The sequence below is a fragment of the Sphaerodactylus townsendi genome, linkage group LG02, assembly GCF_021028975.2.
Source record: "Sphaerodactylus townsendi isolate TG3544 linkage group LG02, MPM_Stown_v2.3, whole genome shotgun sequence".
NCBI lineage: Eukaryota > Metazoa > Chordata > Lepidosauria > Squamata > Sphaerodactylidae > Sphaerodactylus > Sphaerodactylus townsendi.
The window spans coordinates 55,644,829-55,663,909 of NC_059426.1; the positions used below are offsets into that span (position 1 = coordinate 55,644,829).

The 19,081-nt window shown below is 41.4% G+C and overlaps 1 protein-coding gene across 1 annotated transcript; it reads left to right on the plus strand.

Annotated features, from left to right (window-relative positions):
* The first annotated feature begins 2,247 nt into the window (after nucleotides 1–2,247).
* Nucleotides 2,248–10,877, plus strand: DBI (diazepam binding inhibitor, acyl-CoA binding protein). The gene is made up of 4 exons (XM_048487074.1): nucleotides 2,248–2,404; nucleotides 3,488–3,605; nucleotides 9,817–9,879; nucleotides 10,622–10,877. The coding sequence occupies exons 1-4, from the start codon at nucleotides 2,396–2,398 to the stop codon at nucleotides 10,696–10,698; spliced, it is 267 nt and encodes an 88-aa protein (XP_048343031.1). The 5' UTR covers nucleotides 2,248–2,395; the 3' UTR covers nucleotides 10,699–10,877.
* Nucleotides 10,878–19,081: the final 8,204 nt, after the last annotated feature.

Below are 19,081 nucleotides of genomic sequence, written 5' to 3' on the forward strand. Positions count from 1 at the left end.
AAGGAATTGTTAGCCTAGTACTGTTTTTCTGCTACAATGCAAAGCTAATTTGCTTTTTAAAAAATCCTATGCATGTCTCCGATCCCAATTTCCAGTTGGCCAAAGTGCAGCAGCTGTGACTAATCTCTTTGTGGGTAATTGAGCTAATCTCTTTGTGTATAATTGGTTAAGGAGCTACAGTCTTAATAGTTTTGTAGCTAGATTTCAGGTCTGGATATACAGCACTTGTTCCATGTACAGGCCAACAGTTTGAAAATGCATAACTAGTCAGGATTAGAGAATACACTAAAACAAATGACAGAGTTGCCCATTGGGAACAATGGAAGATGTTGGCATACTCATTGAACTTTGAATGAAAGTCTCTGCACCCAGATAGACTGTTCTGTGATTGGAAATACAGTCCTCAGAATGCAGTAGTATCAGTGCCCTGGGACTGGAATGAAAGTCCCTAGGAGTAGTATGATGTTCTGGGCTTGGAATTACAGTCCCCAGAGTGGAATAATGGTCCCTAGCAATAGAAACAAAGCTCAGAAACTGGATTGGCAGAGTCTTGAGTGGAATAAGTCTACAGGAATAGAATCAGTACTGTGGGATTGGAATGATGGTCCTCAGAGTGGAGTGACAGCCCCTAGGTGTAATTTCAGTGCTCTTCACCTGGGACTGACAGCCCCCGGAGTTGAATGAGGGACCCTGGGAGTGGAATAAATGTTCTGGAACCTGTCATTCTATACGTAGGGACTAATTCCAGTTTGGGGGCCATCATTCCAGTCCCAGAACACTTTGGCTACTTCCAGGGGCTGTGGTTGCATTCTGAGAACTGTATTCCAGATTCTGTGTATTCAGATTACTCCCAAAATACTAAGTCCTCTCAGGGACATAATTCCAGTCCCTCAATACTGATTCTGTTCTTAGGGGCTTTCATTCCACTCAGAGTTCATCAATCCATTTGCAGAACACTTCTGGTACTCATAGGGGCCATCAGTCCAGCTTGAAGGTTGTCATTCCAGTCCCAGGGCATTCCAGTCCTGGGTCCAGAGACTTTCATTTGAAGTGTGCTTTAATATATTTCAATGGGTTAATGCAAGTCAATTGGCATTCCTGGTTCCCATTATATTCAACAGGCCTTCAAGCCTCTCCTGTTGTTTTCAGTTGACAATGCTGTCCTTCATTTTAGTACATCCCCAGGACTGGACAGGATAGAAGAGGATTAGAAATTCCCTTTCAGTTCACTACCTTGAAATAATCTCACCCCGCACCCCCATACAAACAAACACACACACACAGGCAGGGTGAATTTCTGACAACCAGCTACAGCCACACACTGGCTTATATGCCCTAGCTTTGCACTATAGCAATAATTTGCAAATGGATTTTATGCAGGGGCAAATCAATACAGTCAGGTGTGAATACGAAAGCATGACAGTGGCACAGTATCTTCAAAAGATGCAGTGCAGCAGTCCTTAAAGAAAATTTCAGTGGGTTTCCCATTTTCTTGTTCTTTATTAGAATTTGCATGGCGGCCCGGGCCCGCCCTAGCCCAACCAACCATTTGTTTAATTCTCCACACTAACAGTGTCTAGCAAAGCGCTCTTCAGACTTGAGACATAACTAACCCACTTTCATCATTTTATGTCTTAGGCAACTTTTCCTTTGTATTCTTTTCCAGTTTTCGTAATCCTAATCCTATTGCACAGTTTACTGGTATGTTGAGTGATTGAACTGTTTTCTATATTTTGTAATCGTCCTGTAATCTTAGCGAGAAAGAGTGGCTATAAATGAAGTAAATCAATAAAATAGCTGATCTACGGAGAATAATCCTTTCGTATACACTCTTGTTTGAGAACCTAAGGAATTTGTTGCTAGGTCAGACCAAGATTCCCCTGCCTATCTTTGCAAACTTACCCGAGCAGCCAACATCTGCTTAGAGTGCGCGGCTGCAATTGGCCGAGAAAAAGCGAGGTACCTTTTGCCCGTCCCGGCGTTTAATAATAATAATAATAATAAATTTCTCTACCACCCATTTTTCCCGAATATATGCATCCTGTCATTTTTAGTGCGGAGAACGTGACGTTTTTACTTAATCCTCACATATTTCATTCAAGTCGTGCTTGCGCAACTGCTATTGGGAACCTGAAGTGCGTTGTATATACAAACCGAGCTTCTTTACCTCTCTTGGATGACTGCTCCTGCCCCGCCCGTTCCTTGCCTGATCTGTGGGTTTGTCTGTCGCTCGTGATTGACAGGATGTAGTAAGTCACCGCCCCCATGTCCTCTTGTGATTGGTCGACGTATCTGGGCTGATGTGAGCAAAAGTGGCCGTGCGTAAAAGTGCTACATTGAAAGACGCTACGGTGCTCTTGAGCAGCTGCAAAGAGGATCAGGCGCCGCTTTAATCATGACCCAGGTGAGCGTTTGCAAGGGAAAGCAACGCTGGCTTCCCTTTAGAACTAATACTGGGTTGGACACTGCGTGCATGTCCCTGCTTAGTCCTCCCCCCCCCCCCCTTCTACAGCACAGGGACGCTTCGCTGCTGGGCTGGATTTCTCTCCTTTTCCCTTCTCCCTCCCTTCCTCCATTGTATCCTACTTGTCACTCTTCCAATGTCCAGTGCAGAAGGAAGAAAGAGGCTTTGCTTGCTCTTTCACTTTTTCGGTGCTGAGGAAACAAAACCCGGCTGCCTTGGTTTTTCACAGCAGACTCCTTAAGGCGTCAGCACGGCACACTTTTTCTGTAAACGGGCCACTGAATCTGCAGCGACCATTTGGTTGCTGAGAACTCCAAACAGGAAGCCTTTCTCTTTTGAGTATAGGTTTTCTGCAGCCTTCTCAGATTACTAACTGCAGTACAATCACTTTAAGAAGTGAAACTCCCTTAGAAAGCCAGGTTTTCAAGTAAGGACCCACAGACTCGCCAAGAGATGGTACAGAGTTGCATCAAGCATCTTTTGGTGTTCTTTGGCTCCTTGGCTATGGAAATCAAGGTTCTGGGAATGTTTTCTGTTTTAAAATCAAATGTCTAGACATGCTCAATGCATGTTAAAACTGCCTTGGCTTTTAAAGGAAGGTGTGTCAGGAAACACCTTTGTTTCTCTGTTAGGGCCTCCTGACTCTGTAAAAAAGTAAGTGCCAATGCAGGGAACTCTGGAGAGGCAAGAGTTCCCAATGTAACTCTCTTGCTGCAGTTAAGCAATGTGTAACGAAATTGTGCAACATACAAAGCATCCCTCAGAGCAATGCTGAGTCTCTTCTTCTTGCCAAGTGTTAGACAACTGGTTTTGCAATACTTTCTCACCCATGGGGCGATTCATGAGGTTTCTGATTGCTGCTTTTTCTCCAGTTGTGACCTGCATACTAATTAAGGTAGAGTGGAGCTGAACCTTTGGAAGGACTTTAGGCTATGATCTTATTAGCGGGTGTTTTTCTAGACCTCAGTCTGCTGGTGGTAGTGGCACATGGAATAAGCAACACAATTGTGTTCATTGATACAGGCAGAATTCGATAAAGCGGCTGAAGAGGTAAAAAACCTGAAGTCTCGACCAACCGATCAAGAAATGCTGGATATCTATAGCTACTTCAAACAGGCTACTGTTGGAGATGTAAATACAGGTATGAGCTGGATCTTTGCCACTACTGCAGTCGGGCCTAAATACAAAGTGCTGGATTAAGCTTCTTCTGGGCAAAGGTGCTGTTGGATCATATGCAGGGCCTGAAAATTTAGGGGGCCTCCAGCCAAGGTGTATAATAGTTTTGACACTGTCATGGGCCTTTCTTGCACCTGTTGTCCTAATACGTTGTAGTCTTTGAACAACCCTTCAGTAATTTCCCTTGCACTCCATTTCAGATTAGCACTGTCTTAAGCTGATAACTTGACACTAGCATTGATTTCTGTATTGATTTTGTCCTTTGGCCACTTCACTGAATGGGGCCTCATTTTGTGACCCCATTTTGTGGACCCCATCTTCCTCTGGTCACGAGGGTGAGAGATTAAGAGCGGCCTCGCAAGTGGAATAGCCTAGGACCTCTCTACATCTAAATCCAGCCCTGGTCATATGGTATAACATCATTAACGGAGTGGCTGCTTGGAGGACATGAAACTACGTCACAAATTGCGCGTGATAAATTATTTGTTGGGTGCATCTCTGATGATAGGTTACAATCTTAAAGGTAAAGTTTCCCCTTCAGTTGTGGCTGACCCTGGGGTACCACTGCAAGCAGTGATTTGATAGGCAGGCCTCTTTTGTGGGGTAGTTTGTCATTGCTTTCCCTGGCTATTCTTTATCCCCTAGCTTTGAGCTAGGTACTCATTTACCAACCAAGAATGGATGGATGGCTGAGTTGACCGTGAGCCAGCTGCCAGGATATCTGACCCACAGGGGGCTCAAACTCCTGTCTGGGTGAGTGGCAGTGCAAGCACTTAACCACTATGCCACACAGCTCCTAGGTTACAATCTTACTTGCAATCAAAACTGAGCATGGTTAAGCTTAGGTATCTTTACCATATAATGTTTCTGTTGGATGGAGAAGGTATGCATTCAGATATCTACTTGGCTGTAAAGGCATTGGGCCAGTAACTTTCAGTTTAACCTTACTGCAGGATGGTTGTGCAGAGAGCAACGTAAGTTGACCTGAGCTTCTTAGAGGAAGGTGGCATAAAACTGACTTAACAGATGCTAGATTTGGTGCTTCCTTTAGCTGTAAGGTGGATGAGCATGTTTTAAAAAGTCATGCAAATGAATGTGCCTGACTTCCAGTTTACAGACCTTATCTGTTTGGCAAGTAATTGATTTGCCACAAGGCAAGTGATTGTTGATGAGCATTGGGTGGTCTATTTCACACTGCACAGTGACATATGCATCTCATGCTTCTGTGTGCATTTGTGGCAATTTCTGGAAACTTCTGGAAATATTTTCCTTTTTTTAGAGGGAAAAATTGAAGTTTTAGGAAAAGTGAACTGTATTAAATGCTGACTTTCCTATCAAACCTAAATTAATTTTAATGCTGTAACATAAAATGTATCATGTATAACTTCATTAGCATATAGCATTGCAACATTTGACATTTATGAAATTTAAAATTTATACATGCCTAAGTTGGGTACCAGCAAAATTGCAAAGATACCCAGTGCTTGAGAGGAAACTGCAAGCTGATTCACCCAGAGGCGTAGCAAGGCAGGAAAGCGCCCGGTGCACCTGTGCATCCTCCATCCCCGCCCTGCCCCAGAACACCCCCACCACGCCCTGCAACGCCCTCACCACACCCCCACAGGGACGCGAGCCAGGTGTGCCGTGTTCCCCCCCCGCTTGGAGCTATGCCTCTAGATTCACCCTATGATATCTTACCCCATGTACCTTAATTTTTGCAATCCTCTTCCCCAGACAAGAGGAAGCTAAGTTCTCAATGAAATATCCCATGTTCCTCTGAGACTTTGATACAATTTCTGCTTCACCACCTTCTGACCTTTTTTTCCCCCTCCGTCCTGCAAGGTAGGGTAATAAACTACTTTTTACTCAGTCTCTGGGAATATGTGTCACAGCAGTTTGAAGGAGACATGAAAAGGCAACAGAGGTTATGCAGCTGTTAAGAAGCCATGAAAACTGTACATACTCTCCTTATGAAAATTAGGTATCTTTCTAGGTACAGAAATACAGTATACCCAGTTTGTCTTTAAAAACATTTCACTCATTTAAAAGTAGCACATATTTCATTGGAGGGATATTTTGATGCTGCCCCAAACTTCCAGTTTTTTTAATTACTAAAAAAAGTTTTTAAAGTATTGGAAAAATGTCAAAAGCATTTTTTCTGAATTTTTGCACACTCCCCCCCCACAGCCTTCACATCTCTAGTTGCAGCCCATCCACTCCATAAATATTTCCTATATTCATATAAGCACTCCTTTGATACATGCACCTTAAATAGCCTACATCATAGCTCCTTTGACTAAAAATGGTCATAACTCATCCATTAAATAAACAAGTGTATCAGTTAATTCCAGGTCACTGGATCCTGCTTCTTGAGATCCTGTGCCTTGTGTGCTTCAAGGGCTTAGTATTGGCCATGAATAGTTTGGGGATGTGACTACAGCAACTGTAGCCAGATTCCAATTAATCCTCATGCAATAGGCTTTCAAGTGCAGCTTTGGTGGTGCCTTAAGAGATATCCCACACTGTTGTCAGCTAGTCAGTGCTGTTGGGAGAGAGTGTTTATATGCACATTGTAGTGCTTCAACTATTCCAGTTCCTAGTACAACTGGTTTTGAGACGTTGGAGGCTCTGGCAGGAACACTTTGGATGCTAAACTTATGCCTCTCCTGTGAAACTGTGGTAGGATCAGGACCCTGCAAGTGGAAGCCAACTGCAGCAGGTGTGATGTTAAAAAGAACTGAATGAGGCTGAGCTATTATCTGTTATAAAGATGCCTTCTGTAGACTTTGGGCACTTGTATTCAGAAGTTAGAACTTAAGAATTCTGCACCTGTTAAATAGAGGGAGGACAAGTATTCTTCTATGTATGTGTTGCAATTTTAGAACAAAGTATCCACCCACAGAAGTTCAATAAGTCCAAAAGTACGTTCTGCATTGCTATATTTGAGATAACAGCCAGGTGCATGTGGAATGATTGTTCACCTACACACTAAACTGGTCTAGTTTTTTCCTCTGAAGAGGAAGATTACCCTTCAATTGTCCTGTTACAAGATGGAAGGGGTATTACTAGTTAAGTAAACATTAACTTATAAACAAAACGAATTAGTGTAACTTGTAGTAGTCTGCCTTTTAGCTTGGGTAGCCCAGACTTCTCAGACAACCCAACTATGTCTTATAGAATGCAATGCAAATTTAGATTATGCCCAAGAATACGGGGTGGCTGTCACCACAAGAAGTACCATTTAGATGTGAAATGACTTTTAAAAAGAAATAGATGGCGTTTGGTGTAATTCTTGACTCCTCACAAGGGTAAGGTAAAATAAAATCAAGAGAACAGTTATTGTCAGAAGGAATTACTTGTGACTGGTTCCCTTATTTACAACAATCGGAAAGATTGAAGTTAGATAAAAGACACTGGTTTTGAAAATACCAAGACTGAATTTGAAATGGAATTATGAACAAATGATGATCATGTTAATTCTAAAATGTACAAAATACATTTTAGAGACATGAAATGGAAGGAGAACAAGTGAAAAGGTGTATGATAAAATGGGTCACTAATTTAGGGTGTAATATACAAATAGAACAATGGAAGAACATGTAGTCAAGGGGGCTTAAGTTTACACTGAGCTGTAAGCTCAAAGAACTTTTATAAGATGAGGTATCATTGGTATATGACACCAAGTAAATTAGCAAACATGTATAAAATGTTTCTAAGGTGTTGGAAATGTGAACACCAAAAAGGATCATTATACCATTTATGGTCGACTTGTGAAAAAGCTAAGGAGTATTGGAGATTAATACATCCAATAACTCAAAAGATCTTAAATATGAATATACAATTGAAACTTAGACACTTTCTTGTTGGGGCTTTTACAGATTTCTGGAGAAAAGACATAGAACATTGTTTTTATATATGACAACAGCTACAAGATTACTTTATGGACAAAAATGGAAGCCAATGATAGATTATTTGGGTAAAATAGAAAAAGTGTAATGATTAGTGTTTTTCAAGATTAGTAGGTTGTTAATGTATGACCTAATAGAGAAAAGTATTAGTAATGGTTATTAAGTTGGAATGTTAACTATGTGGATAAAGAGCTAGTAGTATTAATTTTTTACTGTTAACACTCAATATAAATGAAGCTGGGAGCCCTTATACTAAATAAATGAAGTTCTTAACAGGATGCAATATCCCCTTACTTGTCAATAAACTACTGATGGAACAGCAGTTTAGTGCTAATGCAGAAAAAAAGTTTGAGCACTGACTTCCCTAGTCATCATGAGAATGAGTAGTGGTACACAAAAGTTCAGGGTTAAATTTCTCTCCCTTCTCTCAAAATGTGCTATTAGCACCTGATCTACTAGCCTACTTAGGCAGAGCCATCATCCCATAGATTTGTTGATGTCAGCTGTTTTTAAAGTGCTCTACTTACCTAAATTTTAGTTTGGACAAGTTACAACATCATTGATTGCTAAACTTGTAGAAAAGCAAGTTTAATTCCCTGGTACCTAGTGCAGGGTGAGAAGGCTGAGATAAGTGACTTCCCAGGATTCCTCTGCAACAATGCTGCTACTGTTGGGGTACATAATGGGATGGGAAAGAGGGGAGGGGTCTGGAACTCATGGCTAGAACTGTTGATGTCTGTGAAAGAAGGCAGGGAACAGACTCATAATTTTTTCCTGCTGCCAAGATACTGCTGCCAAGTAGAGTTAAAGGTCGCCCACTGCGTTTTAGGCCTTGCAGGCTGTTAATTCTTGATAGTCGAGTTACCAGCCTGTCCATGCAACAATGCACAGGGCTGCATGTAAGTTATGTGACTCATATTTCTTTGCTCTGCCTCAAAGGAATTGGGTGTGGAAAGAAGGTCAGAGGTGTTGGGGCTCTCATTTAGCTGAGACTTAAGAAAGTAACATGATTTTAAAGGTATTTTTTACTCTCAAATCAGGCCAGATACTAATATCGTGCAGAATAACATCCATACTGAGCATCCATGCTGACAGAATAACTGGGCTTCCAGTCTAACTTTAAAGGGTGCACTGAAAGCCAGACAAGAGACCTTTTGCTCATAACTTAGCTCTCTAAAGACCTTTGGTGATTATAGCCCATTTTTCAGGTTGGCTGTGAAGACCACTGAGCATTAGATGCTTAAAACAAAATTTATCAGTCTTGTGTTTTAGTTGTAAGTTGCCTCAAACAGGTGTCTAGTGAAATAGAAAATAAGTTTTCCAAATAAATATTCAGGGTATACTTGTAGTACAGAAGGCATAGTAGATAACTAATGTTGATATGAAAACTAATGAAATGGATCTGTCATCAGTGAACAGTGCCAGGGAGCGCATCTCATATGCTGAAAAGCAAAAGCTTATATGTTCTCATGAATACAAATTAATCTGTTTTTTGGATTAAATTTTCAGATGCTGAGAGAAGCATATTTCCTATAAAAGCAACTTCTGTGGGTTTGCAAGAAGTGTTTATGAGCAACTCGGTTTGCTATCTCTATACTGCAAAAAAAAACGCTGGAACAATTATTGGTTAACCTGCAGAAAATCGTGTCTGCTCTATAATTTGTGGTGGTATAATTTTGGCACTCCAGATGTTCACAGCATGGTTACAATTCCCATCAGTCCTCCTGTCAGTAGTCCATTGTGGGCCAATTGGCCATGCTGGCAGGGGCTGATGGGAATTGTAGTCCATAGCATCTGGAGTGCCAAAGGTTCGCCACCACTGACCTAGGGTAATCTCTCACTTAAATTTTTCTCATGAAGGGAGAGCTTTGTATGCTTGCTAGAAACTTTCATCATCCTTTAAGCCTTTTAGCAAGTAAGATTAGAAAGCTCTGTCTTGAAATTAAAAATGAAGTTTGCTAGCCAGACCTGTTCAATGTGGATGACACACCATGAACATATTGCAAAAGGATTTCAATCTGGATTCATACTCTTACAAAATCAACAAATTGCCATTTACTACTCTAGGGAATGTATGACATTCAAGTAGGCAATTTATTAAAAATCATCACTTGTATCTTAATTGGTCACTAGCACCAGTGTGGTCATGTGAATTTAACTGTGGTCATGTGAATTTAACTTAAGGCAATAATTTGTAGAATGGGAAAAACCACTTAAACCCAAGACTAAAGCTGTTAATTCATTGTGTTAAAATGGTATCTCTTTCAGAGCGTCCTGGGATGCTTGACTTCAAAGGCAAAGCCAAGTGGGATGCCTGGAATGCTTTGAAAGGTAAGCCTCCAGTGAAATAGTAGATATGACCACATAAACATGCACTAATACCTGTATCTTGGTGCAAGAGCCTTCAACCACAAGCTATCCTTTTTCAGGGATGTATCAAATCAAGCATTAAGGAAACATGGGGCTTCCCAGAAGTGGCCAGTACAAATTGCATGGAACGTTCAGTCTCAGTGAGATGGGCTGCATTACTCTTACTTGAGCGGTATGGAGATGTCATGAGGAAGGTGTTTCAAGATGGCACTGGGTGACAAATGCAACATGTAGAAGAGGCCCACAAAATCCACCTTCTATTTGTAGCATCCTGAAATGCTCATACTTGGTTATACTTGAAACATACTCTACCTGATCAGCAGTAGCATAACATCGATGCTGTAAAAAGTGGCTCTCAGCAGAGGTGTAGCGCCGTGGGGGGGGGGGGGGTGCGGAACACACTGGGCAAGTGCCCTTGCAGAGGCATTTCCAGAGGCAGATGGGGACTTGGAGGGGTCCAGGGCTCCGTCCCTAGCTCTCAGGGATAAGTTTATTATTGATGTTAACATGTTAATAAATGGACCTGTGTTTAGGCAATCAATTGGCACAAGGGAACACTTGCTTAAGCAACATTTCTCAACTATGCTGTTTTCCCAAGACTACAATACAGGTTATGGAGTGGGTGGGAGTGGGTGTAGATTCTGGGATGAATCAATTAATGCTGCTTCCATATTGTATCTTTACCTGGTTGATCTTCTTTCAGGAATGTCCCAAGAAGATGCAAAGAAAGCTTATATAGCAAAAGTTGAAGAACTGAAAGGCAAATATGGAATGCAATGAACTCATATATCCTGCCTTAAATGAAAACTTGCCTTGCTAATACTGTGGATAACTAAATGTTGTACTACCCACTACTGCAGTGCCAAGCAGTGATGCCACATCAGAGTTAATAGTTGTGTAAATGGTTTTCTCTGAACTTCTAATGGTTTATAGAATAAACTACCAATTTCATAAAAAAAGACATCTGTTTGTTTTAATCTTATTGCTGTATGGTCAAGGAAGTCTTTAGCTGTGTTTGTCCATCACGAGGAGGGGTCTAAATGGTATCTGTTGGGCATTAACTAGAGTCAAGTCTACAAGTAGGATTTATTTGACTTTTGGCCAAGTATATATATAATGTTGGGTCAAGCTGCTTATACCTGAAATATAATACAGCATTTAAGGCAAATTGTGGAAACCATGTCTTCTTGGCTTATGACATAGAGCTTGAAAAGAGGGACCATGTGAGAGTAACTTTAACCACTGTTTCCAAAGAATGAAGCTCCTGCAGGCTGTTGGGTGGATCCAATGGAATGGAATTTTCTCTTCTAGGAATGTCAACAAAATGGTGCTGCTGAGGAACAAAGGACCTTTTGGAAGTGGTGTACTGGGAGTCTGCAGTGGGAAGTGGAAATAGTCAATTTAATCTGGATTCAATTCATGGTATCTGGCGCCTGTTTACTTCCAGACCTCATGGCTGCATAGATGTTAAAAGCTGAATTCCAGAACTCATAACTACACAAAGATTAGGGAGTCTGCTTTTAGCAAAAAATTATATATATATATCAAAGTGGTTATCTAAAGCCTGGGATTTCTGAAATCCAGACCTGGTGGCTAAATAGTTTGCCCCAGACTGCCATCTTCCATTACCTCTTTGACTCCATTTATGTTATAGCCATCTCTCATCACAAATGAGTTCAACACCCCTGCCCTGCGAGATTGCCATAAGTTAGCTGTGTCTTGAATGTGCGCACACATGTGCATGTATTGTGGAGGGCTTTGATTATCCCATTCATCTTCTGACCATTCAAGGTCCTGAAGGCAAGCACATTTATTGTGGCTTTCTTATCCAACTAAACCTTTTCATTTAGTCCCATGACTAAAACTCAAGACTAATCCATGAAGAGGTGGTAGAACAAGCTGTATTACTTGGGAATATAGGTGAGAATATAGTTTAGTGTTCCCTCCTGTAACAACTCTGCAAATAAAGTACATCCACAAAGGTTCTAGCATAGCTATCTGTATACTGTGCTAGTTTTCTACTTGTTGGGAATGTTAATGTAGAGCAGCTTTGAATTACAGTTCCCTCATCTGCAGCTGAAGTGGGCTATCTCTGCACTTATATGAGAAGCTGTTCTAGTATGGGTTAAGGATATCTGTTCTGTCACAGATCCCTGTAGAAAAAGGATGCTGCATTTTCCGTAGTGATATCAAAGACAAAAGCCATGGAACGCGCCCTATTAAGACCAACCAAAATAACACCATGTAGCATGTTAGCTTTTGAATTCTACAGATCAGGTTGGATGTCTTAAACAAAAACCTGTGATGATACCTTATTTAAAGACTGCAGCACACTGAGGGTTCCAAACAGGAATAGATACAGTGTTGGGTCAGGGCAGTTAGAACTACTTTGAAGATATATAAATAGCATCCTATGGATGCCCTAAACTGGATAGCTCCATGCTAGCCTGATCTTGTCAGATCTTGGAAGCTAAACAGAGCTGGCCCAGTTAGAATTTGGGTAATAGACTTCCAAGGACTACCAGGGTCACGACATAGAGGCCAGCAATGGCAAACCACCTGTGAACTTCTCTGACCTTGAAAACTATGAGGTTATCATAAATCAGTTGTGCCTTGATGGTAATGTGCTATATGGAAAGGTCTTTATAATGAACGTATGAAAAGATAACTACAATAAAAGGGAGATGGAGAAGAAAAGCACTTTCAGACAACAATCTTAAGCTTCTTTGTTTGCATGCTGTGTATGATACTCTGCTGGCTGCAGTGGTGTAACTGGTATCAGGTAATATCCTTGGCCTTCTGGAAAACAGAAGCTATCCTACTAAAAATATAAACATCTGCAGTTGATCAAATGAGTCCCAAATAGGGCACAACTACCTTTAAAAAGCAGCAGAGGAAATACTGAAATATTGATAAGAACTACTTTCTATAGCTTTAGTTGATGCACTGAGTAGTTAAGACAAATTGGACCACTTTCAGGTGTTTTCCCAGATAGTTTTTGCTGTGGTTAAGGAATACCTGTCTATTGATTCAATTCAGATATTCCTGGAGTAGACATAGAACAAAGGCTCTTGTGTTGTTCCATAATAAAATAACCAAAATCCATGGAATACCTTTTATTTAGACAAAATAATATATTTAGGCAAAATGACACAACAGGATTTGGTGAGTTTTTATCCTGGTGTAAACGTGCTGCAGAAGCCCTGCTAGTCAGCAGAGGGCACCAGGTACCTTGTAAATTAGAAATAGCTTTCTAGGAAAAGTGGACCCACTGACTCCACAGGATTCTCCTCCTTGGGGTACTGATTCTTCACCGCAACAGCAAAATCTGAAATATCTTTCACACAGAATCACAGTTGCTCATATATTTGTACCCTGGGAAGCAGTAAGCCAATATTTGTTGCCTTTTACATTTGGTCAAGTGGGAAACATTTTAAAAATGACACAACTGCTTGTTTATCCAGCTAAACACATACATTGTTTCTTCATCCAAATTCCTTTGTGAAGTAGTAGAGGTCCTGAATTGCTATGGTAAACTAGCTAAAAGTGAACAAATTGAAACTAAACCCTGAAAAGAAAGAGGTAATGCTGGCTGTGGAGGTCTTGAAATGCATTGTTCTGCCTACTTTTGATGGAGTTCAGCTGACTCTCACTGACTCAGGCCCCTTGGCATGTTGCGGTTTGTTCTGAATTGGCTATTATCTGATGTTAGCCCAATTGCAAGTAAAGCTATATAGGGATAGAAGTTTTATACAGAATGTGCCATGTTTGAAATGATGTGGCCAGTTCAAACTCCACTGCTTTTCTCCCCTTACCTTTCTTGCAGTGCATTCTGTTTTCAACTTTTTTTCAACAGTTGAACTTTTGTGCTATTACGTTAGGCCAGTATAGCAATTCAAAGCTATCTCGTCAGTATTCAGCAAGACAGAAAATAAGGTAGAGCAAAAAGAGGTGTGTATTGGAGGTGGGGGTAGGGATTGATACTTTCAGAAGCATTACAGACATTTCAAACAATACCCTACAGCAATTCAAAAGAGGAAAGAAGACCTAAAAACAGCAGAAAGGAGGGTTGTTATTAAAGGGATTATAAAGGTTGTTTTCAGGGGACCTTAAATTGAAGCCTTGGGGTTACACTGGATCCAGCTTTATTACTAGAAAAGCAAGTTAATGCAAAAGTGCTTTGTACCAACTCAGCTCTATCTTGATGATGGCCCCTGACTTAGGTGTTTCTGTTGCTGGGGGGGGGGGGGGGGCAGGGGAGGTTCTGTTTGATATGTATTTTGATCCATCTAGTGGTTGATTAGATATTACATTTTTTATGTCTGGCATATCTTCTTGCAGATTTAAACTGCAGAGTTTTATGCCAGACATAAAGCGATGTAATACTGAATCAACCACTAGAGGTAGCAAAACACATATGGAACAGCAAGGCAATAGAAACTCACAAGTAAGGAAAATAAGAGTGTGGGAACGCCCCTTGATAAGGCTGATAGGGCCCCTACAGTGCCTTTAGGAGAGTTTGGGATGCCCTACTGAGCACAGGTGGCTTACCATATTATGTTTAAAGATGATTAAGGAGATAAGGAGAATTAGTTCTACAGAATGTGAGAAGTAGAGAGCTGTTTCAGCCTCTGATGAGCTGCAACTAGCTGAAGCTCCACATCTGACTGCATCTGTGGACTTTCACCATGGGAAGAAAAGTATGTAGAGCCTTCCTGAATCTGTGTGAGACCATAAACACTTGCACAACATTTGTTTTACCTCCCCATGTAGCTAAGAGCAATCTATAACATTGCATAGCCATCGATATCTATCTTCAAGATGGTACTCTACACATGTATGCCATTCTCATGGCTGCAGAGAGCCTACATTGTTTGAACAGTTCACATCAAAGAAAATAACACTTAGTACATCTCTATTTTGCATCTCATGAGAAATAGCCCTACGTTGGAAAAGCTGAAACAGTGGCAGGCAACATCCATCCATTTTTCCTACTATCTTGGGATTTAAGGAAATCAGAAAAGCTGTATTGCTCATGTGTAGTTAAAAGTGTGCTAATTTATTAGAGTGTTTGGATAAGTGAACACCAGATTTACCATGTGGTTTGTTGGCTGCTCATTTACTATAAATTCTCTCCTGCCATTGCACGCATAGTGTTTGTGGACATTACCTGCCTGTTTGCTTGGGTAGTACCACCAGAAGACACTTCCATTCAAGTTGCACACGTCCCAATTTTTACCAAATCTCTCCATGCTTCACATTATATGAGAGAATTAGTATGGTATAGTAGTTCACTCAGTCATGAAACTCATGAGTACTGCAATTCTCAGCAGAGTTGTACAATTCTAAGCCTGTTGACTTCTACACATTTTGAAGGCTATAACTCTGCTTAAGTTAGGTAAATGCTCTGCCTGTAAGTATCCTTGGGCCAGTCTCATTCTCAGCCGTTCTTACTATGGTGAACTGGAGTAATTACCATTTTGCAGTAATGGCCAGTGGCACCCAACATAATTTACTGCAAGGATTGCTGAACATATCCTATCCAACCCTTGGTTCCTTCACTACCTTCTGCTGCCACCAGCAGGGCCTTCATCTTAACTAGAAGGGATCTTGCAAGCTCCTGGATAAACTATTGGGAGTTATTTCCTAGTGTTTCCTGACACTAAGAATAGTAGCCCCACAAGTAGACAAAACCAATTCCAGTTTCACACATAGCCAAGTCTCAGGATGGCAAAAGGACGTTAAATGACTGCACTCATTGTTACGGTCTGTTACTCGGGTCATCAAATGAGACTCAAGAAGGTTTCAAGAGTTTAATTGGAACCGTGTCAGCCCAAGGCTCAGATAGCCAAAACTAAAGTTTGGCTCGCTGGCCTCTGGTATATACTTGCAAGTTACAGAATGGTTCAACCCATAATCCCCCCACCCTCGCATTCCCATAATATCAGCATTATTAAGGATGGTAGGAACAGAAGCATTGTTTATGGACAGGTGGTTCTCTCCTTTGGAGGAAGGCAGATAAGAGTGAATGTTTAAGTTTTATTGACTAGTTACATGCAAGCAGGGGGAGGCCTCCTTTGCCTCGGGCAATGATAATGGCTGGGCCATCTGTAGCCTTGGTGCAGACGTGTGGGCTGCCAGGCCAAGAATGGAGCAGGCCTGTCACTCATAACACCACATTCAGGTTAACAGTAAAAATAATAGAAATTATGGATTATTTGGCCCATTATGCATGAAACACTTACATCAGGGCAGGCATCTTAGCTGTGCAGTGGGACTGTAGTGCAATCTCCTTGCATTTCTCTGTTTGCACACAAGGAGCCAGCCCATTGCCTGCAGAGCAGCTTTTCTGCTGAATTCTGCTAGGCCTCTAGTTTTTCCAGTTATCTTAACTCTGGCCATCCACAGCCTTAAAGGCACAGGTCTTATCACCCCCCAGGAGTCTTAACGCTAGAGCTGATATTCTCTCCCTCTCCCTTCCCCTCCACTCTCTCTCTATCTCCACTGCTGCAAGAGAAGAAAAGAGAGAGGCTTGTTTAAAAACAGAGTCTTGTCTGAAATAAAGTTGTAAACGCTCTCCCAATCATTGGGGGGCTAAAGCAAAGCAGGATAGGTGGGGTAGATCCAAAAAGATGCCCTGCTTGTTTTGTTCCTTACAAAAGCCCTCTCTGTTGTTGTTATTATATTGAGATATCAATCTCTAAATTTGAACACTTAGAGAAACAGGAAGGAGCCAGCAGCATGGACAGGGCATGAGGGGGAAGACATGCAAATTGGCATGAGGGAGTGGGAAGGCTGGCTGTGAGCAGAGGGAAGATGTCGGAGCAAAGCTGTGCTCACTGGCAAATCAGCCCACTCTGTCAGTGAAGCAAATTAGAAGTTGTGTTAAGAGTGGTCTCGCTGTGGAGAGAATGGAAAGTGAAAGCAGGGCTCCTGGAAATAGGTCCATAGAAGAAACCTTGCTGCGATAGATATTTACCCCCATTGCGCAGCAAGCACATTGTGCATAATCGGCCTTTATTGACATTGACAAACAAGTGGATACTTGGTAACTTGTTATGAATATAAGACAGGGTAACTAGAATTGTATCGAAATCAATAGGGACAAAGGAACAAGATTTTCCAATCTATCCTAAAATCTCCCCCGCCCCATCTCATCCCTTGACAGCCAGAGTCCCACCAAAGAGGAGGAAAAAAACCTGACTGCCTCTTCTTGTCAGCCATTAAAAATTGAAGCCCAACCACCCTTCAATCTGATTGGTGGAGAACTGTCAGGGGAAGGACACCCATTGCTGGTCGGTATCAGTACTGAGTAATATAAGCAGTCAGGAGAGGGGAGGGATATTGCTTTGAAAATCTATCACATCTAAAGGAATATTGGGAAGAAAAATGGTTCATGCAATCCGTGTAATCCACTCTGATTCCCTTGGAAGAATATAAATGACAGGAATTAATGAAATCTCCCAAGAAGGTCTCCCCTGTTCCCCTTAAGCAATTTACCAGGGAGAGGAGGGTTATGGCTCTGCAACAAGGAAAATGAGGTGGAAAAGCTCTGCTGACAGTGCTTAAGATTTTTTTTATTTTATTGAAATCATGTTTTTTATTTTATTGAAAGGGACAAAAATAAGGCAACATCTACTACCCTCTGTATGTTCAGCAGCTGCATGGATAATATACAGTATGTATTTGATTTAACATCTCTTCCTCACAGGCAGTGTGTTCATCACAAAACATTTTAACCCAGATTTTCTCCTTCCTTACCCACGAAAGCGCAAGGAAAATGTCTTATTGAAAATGTTACAGGTGTATTTTGAAACCAATGCAAACAACAAAATTATCAATATAAGTTAACTTTTAACACAGAAAACAGAATAAATCCTGTACTTTCATAAATAAAAACCAGGAAATAAGCATACAGCAAAACAGCTAAGGTGCTGTACAACATTAAGCAGAGTTATCTACAGTACAGCACTTTAACAGATACATTTTAAAAAGGAGAAAACTTAACCATGGGAAGAGCTTATTTGAATTCACCCTAAATGTAAGTTTCTTGTGGTTTGTCCAACCAAAGGAAAATAGTCTAGTGTTGGGAAACAGCTCTTTTAAGAGTGCTAGTCCTTTAGCAGGATAATTTGTTATGCATCCTCCTCCCCCACTTCCACTGCTGGAAAAAAATATTATTGTCTTTCAGAGCAGCAGCGCCAATATGCTGTGAGGTAAGCATAAGCATAAGCATAAGCATAAGCATTTTATTGTCATTGTGCACGCACAACGAAATTTACAGCAGCATTCCTCGATGCACACAATTTCAGACTCATACATCATCCTCACTTCCCCTTCCTCCACCCATCCCTACACAGCCCCAAATACATCAATATGAAGCAGCGGAGTTTAGCATAGCCACAGCTCTAGAGTAGAAGCTGTCTCTAAGCCTCTTTGTCCTAGTTCTGAGAGCCCTGTATCGTCTGCCAGATGGTAACAGTTTGAAAAGAGAGTGTGCTGGATGAGACGGGTCCCTCAGAATATTTTGGGCTTTATTTAGGCTTCGGGAATTATAGATTTCTTCCAAGGAGGAAGAGGGCAGCCGATAATCCTTTGTGCAGTAGTGATCACCCTTTGGAGCGCCTTCCTATTCGCCACTGTGCAACTGGAGAACCATACACAGATGCAGTAGGTTAAGACACTCTCTATAGCACAGCGGTAAAAGGACACCAGAAGTTTTCCATCTAGTTGTTGCTTCCTTAAAAGTCTCAGAAAGTACAGTCTTTGCTGGGCTTTCTTAACCACCGCGGCAGTCTGTGCGCCCCAGGTCAAGTCCTCTTTAATCATAACGCCCAGAAATTTAAAACTAGCCACCCGCTCCACTTGATCTCCATTTATAGTCAAGGGCTGAATTTCTGAGCTATTCCTTCTATAGTCCACTATGAGCTCCTTTGTCTTGTTAGTGTTAAGAACCAGGTTATTTTCCCTGCACCATGAGAGCAGCCGAGAGGTCCACGTGAGCTGACAGAGCAAAATTCCACAGCTGGCCCACAGCTGTAATAATGGCCAGTTTGTAGCTGAGAATGTAGCTCAGACTAGTAAACATTTCCATTTCCTCTCTGTTCTTTTTGGACTGTGGGTTATATGATTTCACAATACTCACTTTGCTTTGTACAGAACC

Coding starts and splice junctions, on each gene's coding strand:
- DBI (XM_048487074.1), top strand. Junction 3,606..9,816: donor TGTTGGAGATGTAAATACAG/GTATGAGCTGGA, acceptor TATCTCTTTCAG/AGCGTCCTGGGATGCTTGAC. Junction 9,880..10,621: donor TGCCTGGAATGCTTTGAAAG/GTAAGCCTCCAG, acceptor ATCTTCTTTCAG/GAATGTCCCAAGAAGATGCA.